Here is a 14,163-nt window from a genome sequence, read left to right as displayed (position 1 = left end):
TCCATATATATGTGTGTGTGTGTGTGTATATATATATATATATATATATATATATATATATATATATGACAAAGGAATGCCCAGAAAAGAGCTAATAGTGGGCAAAACCATGGAAAAAATGTGTGAAATCTGAGCTAAAGATTTCTCTTAAGGCAACAAAAGGAGAGGGGGTGTTAAGACTACAAAATGCCAGACAGGATGCTTTTCTAGACCGTTGGCTTTGGAGCCTGGCAGAGGAGTGGGCTTCCCACCCCCTCACTGTGGCAAGCAAACCTAGGGCCATGGGCCCAGCATCTATAGCACCTCCATGGGCAGGCTGGTAGCTCTCTTATACATGGGCGCTCTTGGCATGAGTGGGGGAACTGGAGCCCGAAGAGTAGTAGAAACGGTTTTCACCAAACGACTGGGCATCTCCGGCGCAGCAGACGATGACACAGCCACCCACAAGGCACAGCACAGCACCGATCCAGCCCGCGTACAGGGAGTAGCCAAAGCTCACGATGGTGGTCTCACGGTGGGCGCACACAGGAAACCAGATGGTGGCGACAATGGCACAGAGAGCTGGGGAGACATGGAGAGGGCTGTGACTGGGCATCCCCATCACACACCAGCAGCGGGCAGGCTCCCCTTCACTCCACATACACACCCCCCTGGCTTCCAACCAACTCCAAAAACTCAATACACTCAGCTCTGCTCCCGCAGGGGCAACCTGAACCTAAAGGTTTGAATCTATGGAATAAGCTGATCAAAAGCTTGTACCAAACTGCTAGGTCCTAATTTTTTCAACAGGTGGCGGAGACAAAAGAACTCTGATGTAAAAACCTAGAAATAAATCATTTAAGTCCAAAAAATATGTATTTGTATTTATTTATATATCTTGACTTTATATACCTATAATTATAATTCTACTCTTACACTTACCTAATTGCATTACAATGATCTCTTTACATGTCTACTTCCCATTCCAAGTTCTGAGTTCCTTGAAGGCAGGGCCCATGTCTTATGTTTGTAAAGTCAGAGTTTAGCTCAGTACAAAGCACAGAGTATGTGCTCAATGTATACCAGTTGAATGACTGGATGACCTGAGCTATTCAAAAATGAGAAACAAGACAGTGCCCACTCCAATTTCCACTCTATTCTTTCAGTTTGGTCAATTCATAGTACAAAGACCGGAAGAAGCTATGAAAATTCTCTTGCTGTGGTGAATACTGCCAGACCTCAGTGGAGTATCGGCTAAGAGTCTGAGTTTGTATTGTGCTGCCTAGCAGTCACAGAATCTCCATACACACATAAACAGTTCCCAGAGTAAAAGAAGTTACCCAACCAAGGGTTGTGACCCATCACAACAAATGTCGTCACCATAAGAAGTAACCTCTACATCATTTAGTTCTTCCCCTCCTCCCAAGCAAAGTAACAGAACAGGGCAGGCAGGAGCCTATAAAAACTTGAAAAACCATTTTAAGCCTCTACACTAGCACTGTCAAATAGGGTAGCTACAAGCTACATGGGCTATTGAACATTTCTTATGAGGGTAGTGAGACTGAAAACCAAATTTTGAATTTCAATTAGTTTAAATTTAAATGAACACATGTAGCTAGTGGCTAATGTACTACACAAAGCTCTAGACAAAGTAACTCCATTCTTCTTTTGGTATCATCTGATCTCTCACAACTACAGCAGGACAGAAATTTGAGTTAAAGATGTAGGTTGGGATGGCACATTAAAGTTGACAGACCAAAAAGTAATAATTAATAATAAGGCTTCTAATTGTTAGTCATAAAGCCTTTGATACGTTCACGGCAGGGCATTGCACTGTTTGCTACAAGGGGTACCCTTGTCACTTTCAACTCAGCAAGCTTTTTTCTGCTCATACAGAGTAATTTTCTAACTTACTTCTATGCCCACAGAGAAAACAATGTAATTTTTCTTTAACGTAGCACTCAAATCTAACAGCCCTGTACATTAGTTCTAAACTGAAGAAAAGATTTAAGTCTTACGCATTTTGAAAGACCTTTCAGACTATCTCATTGCACTTGTGTAGATTGTAACATAGGGTTTTGTTGACAACACACTAAGCCCATCCCCACAAGGTGTGTATAGATATATATAAATAGATGTGATTCCTGTCCTAAAAAAGTATAGATCCCAAGTGGAAGTCAGAAGTAAGAAAGTGAACTTGGGGGCTTTGAATTGCTCCAACTGGCTTTCTAACAGCCTAAATTCATTCCGTTACCTGTGAACTATTCATATATTTAAGCAGTTTATATATTGATAGATTATCTAAGAAGCTAAAATCTGTCCATATGTTAATAGCTTCACTTAAAGAGTAAAGCACCGTCATGCCAGCTTCTGTAATCGTTTTATATGCGATACCATAAGAAGATGTATTTTCCTTCTGTGAATAGAGTATTCTCAAGAACACCAGTTGATCTGGTTGATGGAACCTTCCCTTTCCAATGCAGGGCTTTGAATACTTAAGATACAATTTTTTTCTTTCTCTTCTTCTGGCCACAGATTCCAAATCTGGCACTCTTGGAGAACTGCTTGGCTATTGTCATAGTTATACTCTCAGTGAGGCACAGAGAAAAGCCTTTTCTCTATCATGAAAGGGGCACAAGCTTTTTCTAGAGTGTTTGAGCCAGAAAGAATTGCTCTAGCTTCTTCATATCAAGACACAATCCAGCTACACACCCCTAGATGCCAAAAAGGGGCATTCGTTCTGATATGGGCAAAAACAGCAACCTAGCAAGGGCTTCCAAACACCCAAGCTTGATTAGAGGGAAAGGTGGGGAGGGAAAAGCCGAATTCCATAGGGAAAAAAAAAAGATTTGATTCCCAGTTGATTTGGTTCAATCCAATTGATCTTTCCTATAAACTATTAACTGGATTCAAAACAGGTTATGGTTCAAATTAAGTTTTATGTTTTTCAATTACTTGGTATTTATATATACCACACACACACACACACACAAACAAAAGCATTCTCCACATTTCATTTAAACCTCACTTAACTTGCAGGTTGGTTTAGATTTTATAGAATAAGATTTAAAGTTTGCCTCTAATTTCACTGAATCCTTTCCCTTTTCCTAAGCAAAGTAATAAAGCTAGGTTATCTTCACGTAGGGAAAGAATCAGGCTCGCTATTCAAAAGTAATTATCACTCTTGATTTTGAATGTTTTAGAGATTTAGTTAGATTTTATTCCTATATAATTCACCAGAAAAAGGAAAAATCATTAAAATGTCTGAACATTTAAATAATGAACTTATAGGACTGGGTGAGTGAGTGGGTGGACGGATGGACAGACAGATGGAGAGATGAGAGGTAGATTCATTTCCAGTCTATTCTTCACCTCATCCACACCAAAACTGACTTCCAAAATTATAAAACTTTAACGTGACTTTAACACACTCAAAGCTACAAGCTCATGATTTACCTCATTAAAGATTTCCTTCTTTTACAATCCATGCAAAACAAAGCAAATAAGCACCAGCAGGCTCTTTATTTCCTAGTAGATAATTGAACCCTGGGTGGAATTCCTGTGGCTCTCAAAGATGGACCACATCAAAAACCACTAGAAGATGACAGACTGCCACACAACATAAAGGGAATGAGAGGTTCACTGTGACCTTTAACTGAACTCACAATGAAGAATGTTTAAAAACTAAAAAAGAAGTTTACTCAATTTCAGCATGGTTTGAAGGGAAAGGAGATTTACTGATTCACTAGTTTTAATCAGTAAAGTTAAAAATGCAAGTCATATCATACTCAACTGAAAGATGTGACACATTATTAGAACTGGCAGTAATTTTTGGCTTTCTTAAAGACATAGGAGGCCTGCTAGAATTATTGCTATTTGCAGACACACACACACATACAAAGAGTTTGTAATGATTCTCTCCATATTTGGGGAAAATAAAGAAAATGTTTTTCTTAAAAAGTCACAGTTACCCATAAGGTAAAGAACATTGAAGGAAGATAAAGGGAATTTTCATTTCTTTTTATGTCATCAGAATTTATTTTTAAATTAAGTCTCTAAAAATAGGACAGGGGGAATTTTTTTTTTTTTTAATTTGCGGTACGCGGGCCTCTCATTGCCGTGGCCTGTCCCGCTGCGGAGCACAGGCTCCGGACGCGCAGGCTCAGCGGCCATGGCTCACGGGCCCAGCCGCTCTGCAGCATGTGGGATCTTCCCAGACCAGGGCATGAACCCGTGTCCCCTGCATCAGCAGGCAGACTCCCAACCACTGCGCCACCAGGGAAGCCCAGGACAAGGGGAATTTTAACACTTAGATTTTTCAATTTGCTCCTCTTCTTCTAACTTCAGAAGATGCAATAGTTAACTGCACAAGAGGAAAAAAATTCTGCCACTTGTGGGGGACTAGAAAGTGAAAAGTAGGGATATCTTCATCTGAAAAAACAAAAGAAGGAGAAGGGGAGAAGAAAGCTTCACTGTGTAGATATAGATTCATCTGGACTTGGTCCTCTCACAAGCAGAATTCCTTGCTCCTCATAGAATAAAATTGTTTGCCCTTTTGGATAAATTTCAAATAATTTAATACAATCAGTTCTTTAGTTGATAGGAAATACCCTTATTAAAAGTTAGCAATGATCTTGATGTAGCAAAACACAGAAAATATTTGGGAATGCAGTTTAAGAGCAAAAATGAAATGTAAGTGTAGCTTTTCATCTATTTAGGGATTAGATGACACAGGGTAATACATGGAGTTAAATAAATGTGATGAAGTTAAATAAAATTGGTACAGGTGTGTTTGGCTTTGGAGGTAACAACTTAGAGAGAGAGAGAGGACAGACAGACAAAGAAGCCCAGAAGGACAGAAGAGCAGCAGACCCTGACATTTCTTCCTTCCTCCAATGAGCACCTCTGTCTTCAGGCTTCGTCACTTTCAGTACTAAGCATTGAAACAACTTTTAAAGGCATCATTTCCAGCACAAAGCAATATTTTCATTAAAATAACTTAAATTACTCTGACTTACATTAGTAATACTAGAAAAAATCTTCCTTGATCTGATACCTGAGATTTGCTTCAAAAAAATCTGGGGACTGGGAGAAAAGTAGACGTACAGAGACGAAGCAGATCGAAGGTGAGTTGATCATTATTGGGAATGAGTTTGGGTTCATTACACTAGCCTCTACTTTTGCGTATGCTTCAAATTTTCCACAACACCTTTTTTTAAAATCCCCTTCCATTTAACATTTTACAGCGCACCGAACGCCATCTTCCGCAATTGATGCTATTATCTCATATGATCTAACTAGCAATTCACTTAAGCTTCTCACAAAGAAGCCAGTTAACTCAAGACAACAAGTAATCAGATTTCTAACCAGCTGTTGGTTGGAGTCACATGTATTTGTTGTTTCCTTATAATTTGAAACCACAAAATGTTTTGTCTTTCCTTTTTTCATTTGTCACTGTCTAAATTTTGACTTAAGAAAACAGCTGCCAAAGGACACAGGCCTCTGTGCAATGACTTTTATGAAGATCTAATATTTACAACAATCATCAAGTCAATGGAATATCGGAGTACATTATTTTCCTGGCCTGCTTTCAGCACTTTTTTCCCTTTATTTCTATTCCACACATCGTTATCTCTTTTTTCCTACAACCTTTTTTAAAAGCCAGCTTCGTGGTTATTTGTTAAGTTTTTAAAGAACACTGAAGGTAGAGACAGGAAAGACCCCATAAAGCAGTTAATTCCTCCAATTTTACTAATAAGGTCATTTTAAGCCACAACCATACTAAGATGCTACATCCTTTCTTCTACCCACATGAAATTTGACTTAGATTAGGAACTTTGTGTAAAGTTAATGAGTTTGAAAGAAGACTTTTTCTATTATCTCAGTACTCCGGGATTAAGGGCATCACTGTTTATTTCACACCCAAGGATTCCCAATCCCCCTAGGACATCCGATTCCCTGTGTGTGACAAGCTCAATTTTTCCCACATTTGCATATACCCTTTATTTTACGGCACTTTCATTATTAGCCTATAAGTTCCAAGTTGAAAACTTCTTTCCAATACAAATATTGGATTCCTGAGGCCATACTTTTGAAAACTTTTTTCCAATACAAATATTGGATTCCTGAGGCCATACTTTTTAAGAGGAGGAGAGAAGACGAAGGATTCCACTTAGGAAGGAAAATACATTTCCTTTCCTTCCATTCCCTACCCCATCTCCCCAAGACACACCCAAATCAAGGACTTTGTAACTTATAGTGAGATGAGAATTAGACTGAATCAGAACTAAGCTTGAGCATTTTCAGTTGGGTAGCTTATCATGACTCTTCATAATGGAATAAGACCAAAACTCAAACTATTGATCCCTACACTCTGGTTTTTACAAAGTAAGCAAAGAAAATATTTCCATTAGACCAGGATGTGACCTGGTGTTTCCAGGAACAGCTCGTCATCTCTCCTTACCAGTTTCACGTGTGGAGATGACCCTGCAGAAATTAGATGTGATGGAAGGAATACCCAGTTACCTTCTAGGTTAGCTCTCTATTTCCTCTAAACGACAGCATCTATAAGGTAGCAACCAGTTGTTGAGCACCTACTAGGCGCCAGACACCATGCACGCTAAATAACTTGTGTACATCATTTCACTATTCTTACCAACCTCAGAAGTAGGCAGTATGGTCCCCATTTTATATAAAGCCTCAGAGACATTAAGCAACTGGCCCCATTCACACAGCTAGAAAGCGGTAGGTCCAAGATTTAGTACAGTTGACCTGAGTCCACATGATAAGATGAAGCATCTCAGGGCATAGATACCTCCTGCCTCAGCGGCGGTTCTTGAAAAGCCATAGGTTAGAATTAGATTTGCCTCTGCTCCATCCTGGATCTGAAGCGCCCACTGCGCCTTGAACTACTCATCTAGCTTAAGAAGTCGGCAGCTTCAGGCTCCCATTCCCTCCCCCACAGCAGAAACCAAATCCTCACAACACTGAACTCAGACTCCTGAGGAGATAAGCTGTTGTACCACAGACACAATTTTTTTTTAAGCTTTCTGAAAAATAAAGGTTTTCAGAGTCAGGAAGAACTGATTTTCATTAAAAGTGCTTACAGTTTTCATCCCAAGATTAGCTTTGACACTGTTTCCGGTTCCCAGGCTTCCACACCCCAGTGTGCCTGGCCCCCGTTGGAAGGGGACCACACCTCAACTGGAGCACCTCTGGTGACCCCTAGGACAGAAGCCCATCCTGAGCCACACAAAGGGAGGCTTCACTCTCTCTTGTTCCTCCCACCCACTGCCCAGCAGGGGAAACAAGGCACACGGGCTCCCTGCCGAGGAGACCTAGGGGAGGCCAGCAGGTGCCACACTTGAGACAATGAGCTTTACATTTCCAGATCTAGCAAGCAAGGGAGCTTGTTCCAGTCTAAACAACATCCAACCCAAAGGCAAGCCGCGACCCACTGAGAAACAAATCCGGACAGGAGCCATCAAAGAGGACGCAAGTACCACTGGAGATACAAGGCTACAAGAGGGCAAGGGGCAGCCTCCCTGGGGGAAGGGATGTCAGATCACTCAATGCCCCCTCCATCGTCTCCCTCTGGGCAGCAAACAAGGACTGAGGAGCTCACACCCATACCTGCCCACCCCTCTCACTCTCCTCTCTCTGATTCTGTCTGCATCCACCAACCCACTTGAAAAAGATGAAGAAAAACAGTATTTAATTCGTCTAGGAAGTTTCAAACGACGGGTTGTTATTTTTTAATAATCATTATATTCAACTGGACAATTAAGTTGTTTTCAGGGGTTTTTTAAATGCCAATTTGTCTCTGTGACTTTGCTTTTATATCTTTATTTTCTACAGGGTTTGGGTTTGGGGTTTTCTCATGTATTCTCTTACTTGTGGATATTCTGTGACTCTCATATGGAAGGCTAGGATTTCTAAAGATGAACACTCAACACAATGGACCCATCCTTTGGTTTTGGGATCCTCAGAGCTAAAGAGAAAGCCTTCTGGGGCTTCTGTAAGAATGTGAGGAAAGTTACAAACAACCGCAAATATCTAGGATGAGAAGGGTTTCACCTGGATTCTGCAAACCAGTTTAATTGTAGAGCTTTTGTCAACCTACTGGAAAGGGAGTTCAGATGCAAAGATCTGGCCACCGAAAAGCACTACAAGGAAGGACCCTGTGAGTTGAATGAAGCACATGACGCTGATTTTGTGTTCCATGTGGCACTCCCACACAAATTCTTTGTGGCGGGAACCAAAATGTCCATGCCCAAATTCTTCTCTGGAAATTACAGAGGTTTTCTGGTCTTTTCACTCCTATTAACACACACACACACACACACACACACACACACACGCACACGCACACGCACACGCACACGCAAGCCCCTCCTCTGAATTCTCCGTGGCTTCACAAGCCTCTAAAAACCTCCAACCCTTTGCAATCAAGGGAAACCTTACCCCTATGCCTCATGTCTCCTCACCTCACCGGTGTCACTGTGGGTGACCGTCACTAAGTGGCACTGATCCACACAGAACCCTGGCTCCTTACCTTTCCCCCTCAAACACATGGTCTGATACCAGTTTGGGGATGGGAATTTCCTGTCCCAGGAGAACATGATTTATATCTAACTCATATCCAAACCAATGTCTCCTCACAATGTCTCAGGACACTGGGCAACAAGAGCTGCTGTTCTCAAAATGCATGTCAGAGAGTAGAGCTAGAAGGACCCTCCCTAGGCTGTTAACTCAAGACCCCTGTGTGCAGGTGTAATCAGGAACACTGAACAAGCACACGTCGTGTCCTTGGCCTGAGCTGTCCCTCTCTCCAATCCGTGACCTGATCACCTTCTACCCAGCTCTCAAAATTCATCGCTAGGGTCCTCTGCTCTGGAAAACTCCTCCAATGTGGATCAGGTGCCTTCCTATGTGTGTGCACAGCCTGTGTACCTTTTTTAGATGAGCAGGTATACCAAGTACATCAAGATGTGCAAGTACACTCGAAGCACAGACTACCTTCTTTTCTCCAATATCCCCAGTGCCTACCATACTGCCCGGCACTCAGCAGGTGCTCAGTGAATGCTTACTGAATAAAAGATGGAACCATCACCTGGTGATCTACCACCCTCAGCATCTTACTTTTATCTTGCCCTCCTCTTTCTCTGGTCTTCCTTTATATGTTAACTGAAGTTCTCAATCCTGGTTGCACTCAAGAGTCACCTGGGAAGCTTTCCAAAAATATCTTTGCCTGGTCTAATGCCCAGAAATTCTGACTCAATGGACCTGCCGTGGGACCTGGACACAGGTGTTTCCAAAAAGGGATTCTCTCATGAGGCCTGAGTGGAGAGCTGCCCTGTAACTCTCTTCTGTCTTCTGTTCTCTCTCTTAGGTATACCCTCAAAATCCTTTTTGTTTGTTTTCTTTAACTTGTTTTTTCCTTGGCAGCGCCGAACGGCCTGTGGGATCTCAGTTCCCGGACCAGGGATCGAACCTGCACCCCCTGCAGTGGACGTGCAGAGCCCTAACCACTGGACAGCCAGGGAAGTCCCTTAACTTACTTTTATGTTCAGTGATTCCCACAGACATTACTTATCCCTCTGCATCAACTGCCCAAGAAACATAAAGGGATACACATTGTGGGGGGCTTTTCCCCCAGTGGATTCACATGCCTTCCTTGCACACGCCTCTTGAACTCGATGAAGCAGCAGCAAGACCCGAGATTCTTCAGGCTCGCTGGGAGCTGGGGTGCTCTACAGAAAGCTGTCTTACCCACAAGAATGAGCATGACGCCAGCCAGCTGGGCCCGCCTGTACTTGGCCACGCCAGGCTCATGGCCCATTCGGATGCAGGGGAGAACGGTCAGCAGCAGGAGAATGGCCGGCAGACCCAGGACTGAGGCAGCGATCATCAGGGCTCGGCAAGCCTGCACGTAGCCTGGGAACAAGAGTGCAGACAGGGTGGGTTAGGCCATGGGTCCCCGTGGATCCTCAATCCTGCCTCACGGGAATCCAGCACCATCTACCTCTTCCTCCCTCTTGTCCCACTCCAGGACTTATACTATGTTAAATGTTGTCCAAGGTCACTTTGCATGTTCAATTTTTAACGTGACTCAGTGACAAAAAAAAAGGAAGGCTGGGGGCTGGAGAGACTGAATGGGGCTCCCTGGTTTAGACCACTCATCCAAGCTTCCGAGATGAAGCGGCCGAGAGCCTAATTACACTGTTACAGCGCCTTGTGAAAAATTCAGATTAAAATTCAAATCTTTGAAGAATTCTTCTGTGATGGTCTGTGTTGATCCCAGCCTGCCGTTGATATGTTCTACCTGTGTGACCTTGGGCAAGTGTCTTGACACTTTCCTCACCTACAGAGTAAAAATAATAATAGTACCTACATCTCTCCAATGGAATTCAACTAAGATTAAATTCGTTAATTCCTGAAGTGCTCAGAACAGTGCCTAGCGCATGCTAAGTACTGCAAAAAGGGTCAGCTATTATTACTGGTATTCCTAATTTTACTCTGTGTCAAGGCAGTACTTTTATCTCCAGGTGGGCTAGGTGATTTTGTCCCTTAATCATGTGCTTTTAATTCACATTGTATATAAACAGTATGTGGCCCTAACTAGACTAAGCTAAGACTCAGGCTTCCTCTCTTGATATCTCCCCAGATACTGCTTGCTCGTGAATCCTGTCCCCTATAGATGGTCAGGCTCCATCTCCTGCCTCCCCGACTGTGCCCTGGGCATGCTTCCACAATGGTCCATTTTCCATAAAGGCATCTCTCCAGCCCCATGGATTCCTAGAAGACAGACACCTGCCTTGGTCTTCATGGAGCTAACACAGTGCCCACAACAGATGATGTAAACATACAATTATGAATGAAGGAATTAACGAGTTGAATAATAAGAGTGGAGCAAAGCTACCTGAACTTTATACTGTCAAATAAAATGCCAGGTAACTACTTTATTAAGAAACAGATTATAATATGTGCAATATTTATGTAAAATAAATCTGACAAGATGCTGGGAGAATATGACACACTTAAATGTATCGTTTCTCACTAAAACACTCTCCCTCCTTCAAAAAAGGGGGTGGGGGAGTTGCAACTCTCCCTCTTGACTCAGAGGAAAGTAGAGCTAATGACCTGGGGGAAGCAGAGTTAATGGCAAACCCAAAAACAAGCCCCAGCTTCTGCCTCATGTGGCAGGACCCTCACACCAAATGTGGCCAGCCTACCCGTGCACCAAGACCCAACTGCAAGATTGCCTCTTAGCAAGTTGTGTTTTGCCAGAATTCAGACTCCACAAGGGCACGCTCCCAACAAAACTGCCCAACTCAGTTTCTTCTGAATTAAGGGTAATAAATCAATCAAGTATCTGTTGACTTGAAGACCCCCAGATAGGAGCCACAGGAGGTCTGAGGCAAGACCTCTGACCTCAGCCCTAAGCCCCTGCGACTGGTCAGAGAACCAGGGCTGACATAAAGGAGAGTCAGCTAGCCACGGTCTGTGAACATGCTAGGTGTCAAGGCCACATTTGAGAATCTAAAGATGGAGACTGAGCTCTGTCCCTGTCCCCACCTACAGTGGGAGGGAGGGGACCACAGGAAGGATTAGGCCCTCCCTAAAGTGTACTCCATCTGTAGGATGGTCTATGTTCTCTAAAAATAAACCACTTGTCACTGAATGCTCAGCAAATTTAATTTCAGGAGGAAGGAAGCAGAGAGTAATGTTATGCTTCAAGTCAGATTCTTAAAAATACCATGCCCGGCTTTTAATAAAAAATATAGCCACCATTTATGGAGCCTCTACTACATCTAAGGAGGCTTACATTTCTCATCTCATTTAATCCCCAAAACAACTCTGAAAGATAGGGGGTTGGTTTCATTTTAATTTTTAAAAGAAGACAACTGGGGTTCATAGAGGTTAGGAACTTGTCCCAAATCACTCGGATTGTGAGCACTGCATCCCAGAGTCTGATCCAGGTCTACCAACGGCAGCTTTTCCTGAAGGTGGGTCCACATCTGCGTTCCCCAGACCTCTGTCATTCTGAAAGTCCAAAATGGAGGGCAGGACTGGCACGCACTGTGCGTACCTGCTGTGTGTCAGGGGCAGTGCCAGGTGCAGGGGAAGATGCAAAGAGGGTAGGATGCTATCTATATCTTTGAGGAATTTAAAATGTGCTAGGAGAACTTGACTCACAAACAAGGAACAGAAAAGTCAAAACGTGCACTGACGGGGATAGGGGTCAAATACCAGGGTGGCAAGGAGGAAGGGCGGATAGATTCCGACTACAAGGACCTGGAAATAGGAAGCACTTGAGGTGAGGCTTAAAGAGGGACAGCCTTCGGGAGAGAAAAGCTCATCCAGGAGAAGGCCAAAGCCAAAGTCTCCCAGACTGGCGGCCTCGGGGGCCAGTTACTCCGGCCGACCGCCCAGTTACTCCACTTGTTAAGGAAACCGGGATAGGCCTTTAAAGGCGCACCATCCTCAAAGGCTAGCGAGACAGTCGTGCTTAGGCCTGGGCCGGGATAAGCCAAGATTCCGAGCAGAAAACCTGAAGGGGCTCCGAAGACCTTGTCAATCATCCAACTGGCTGGAGGTTTCAATCTGAATTGAAACTTGCCCAGAATTTTTCAACGGGGCGGCAAGTTAAGATTCGGCGCCGGCTGGCCTCGGGGAAGGTGGAAACTAGGCAACTCTTCCCTCCCCTCCCCACTCTGAGGCACAGCCGTAGGGGAGGGGGCGACCCGCGGAGTTGCTCCTTTTCCCAAGGTGAGTGGGCCCTCCCAGGGGCGCCCGTTCTTCCCTCTCTGACCCCAGGGTGTGGAGGCTGGGAGGGGAATCTCGGCAGGCCCGAGGACCGACGCCCTTCACTGCGGGGGCAAGGGGTAGGGGAAATGGGACAGGCCCCGGGGCCTGTGGGAACCGACTGGGCGCAGGTAGGAGGGCCCTAACTTGGCCAGGACACCTCGGCCGTCCCACAAGGACTGGGAAACTCAGCCTGCGCCTGTTCGGATAGCTGGAATGCTTTTGTTTCTCTCTTTCCTCCTCCAGCCTCTGCGGGTGGATTCTAACAGGGAAAGCAGGGCGCCTGAAGGAGGAGGCCAGGGGATGAAGTACTTCTGATCCACCCACAGTGGGAGCACACGGCAGGTGCGGCTACGGTAACTAATATGTAGGGAGTTCCAACCATGTGTCTATGTCTCAGTTCATTACCTTCTCAGGGTGACTCGGCCAGTGGCCACCACTGTCATCCCAAATTCCAGATAAGAAAACTGAGGCTGAGAGAGGTTAAGTTCAGGGCTACCTAATTCCTCAACAAAGTAGGACGGAAGGTGTCAAAAGATGCCCCAAAGTCTTCAAGCCCCCAGATGATTCTGTGAACGTTGCCTAATGCTCCCCTCCCCCCGTCTGCCCGGAAGGAAAGGGTTTATTTAGGACAGCCGCTTGCAAGGCAGGGTCCTTACCCGGCAGGATGAGGATGTCCACCAGGGGCTTGCAGTGGTACAGCCCCGTGGCCAGGACGCAGTCGGCCCACAGCCCCTTGGAGCCCAGCTCGTCCAGCTTGCGGCAGGTGGGGATAGTGTAGCCGCAGGTCACCACCCAGTCATTGGTGGACGTGGTGACGATGATGCCGATCCAACCCACGAAGCTCGTGATGAAACCCACTATCTGCAGGAATGTGGCCACCATCGTGGCCGCCCTGGAGTCCCTGCGCCTCGCCCCTCACTAGCTGTGCCCGCGCCCGGGCTCGACGGCGCCTGCCCCGGTCCTCCTCCCGCGCTGGCGAGGCGCTGGCCTGCGACGGCGAGATGCGGGATGCTGGAGGAGGCGGGAAGCCACGAGACGCAGCGAGCCCAGCTGCGCGACGGGCGCGCGGCGAGGACAGCAGCGCGGCTGGGCAGCGCGCCCCCGCCCCCCTCTTTAAACCCCGCAGACCCGGCCGGCGAGCTCCAATCCGCGACGGCCCCGGGTCCAGCAGACCAATCGCCGGGCGGGGTCAGGAGTGGGATGTGGAGGGAAGCAGAGTTAGGGAGGGGGTGATCCCGCCGCCCCGCCGGCGAGCGTCGCACGGTTAGTGTTGGAAATAATAAAATTTCGAAAGAAAATAATTCGATCCAGGTCCAAGTAAGGGACAGTGACAAGAGGGCCTGCGTCAGGCGCGAGTTCTATTTTGCTGCGAAT

The 14,163-nt window shown here is 45.3% G+C and overlaps 1 protein-coding gene across 1 annotated transcript; it reads right to left on the bottom strand.

Moving 5' to 3' along the window:
* Positions 1-10: 10 nt before the first annotated feature.
* CLDN11 (claudin 11) lies at positions 11-13,854 on the bottom strand. The gene is made up of 3 exons (XM_024734078.1): positions 13,446-13,854; positions 9,751-9,915; positions 11-561 (listed from the first exon to the last, which is right to left on the bottom strand). Exons 1-3 carry the CDS (start codon positions 13,669-13,671, stop codon positions 329-331), a joined length of 624 nt encoding a protein of 207 aa, XP_024589846.1. The 5' UTR covers positions 13,672-13,854; the 3' UTR covers positions 11-328.
* Between the last annotated feature and the right edge of the window lie 309 nt (positions 13,855-14,163).

This window comes from Neophocaena asiaeorientalis, unplaced genomic scaffold (assembly GCF_003031525.2).
Source record: "Neophocaena asiaeorientalis asiaeorientalis breed wild unplaced genomic scaffold, Neophocaena_asiaeorientalis_V1.1 scaffold280, whole genome shotgun sequence".
Taxonomy (NCBI): Eukaryota; Metazoa; Chordata; class Mammalia; order Artiodactyla; family Phocoenidae; genus Neophocaena; species Neophocaena asiaeorientalis.
This window is presented reverse-complemented; position numbering and strand designations above follow the sequence as displayed.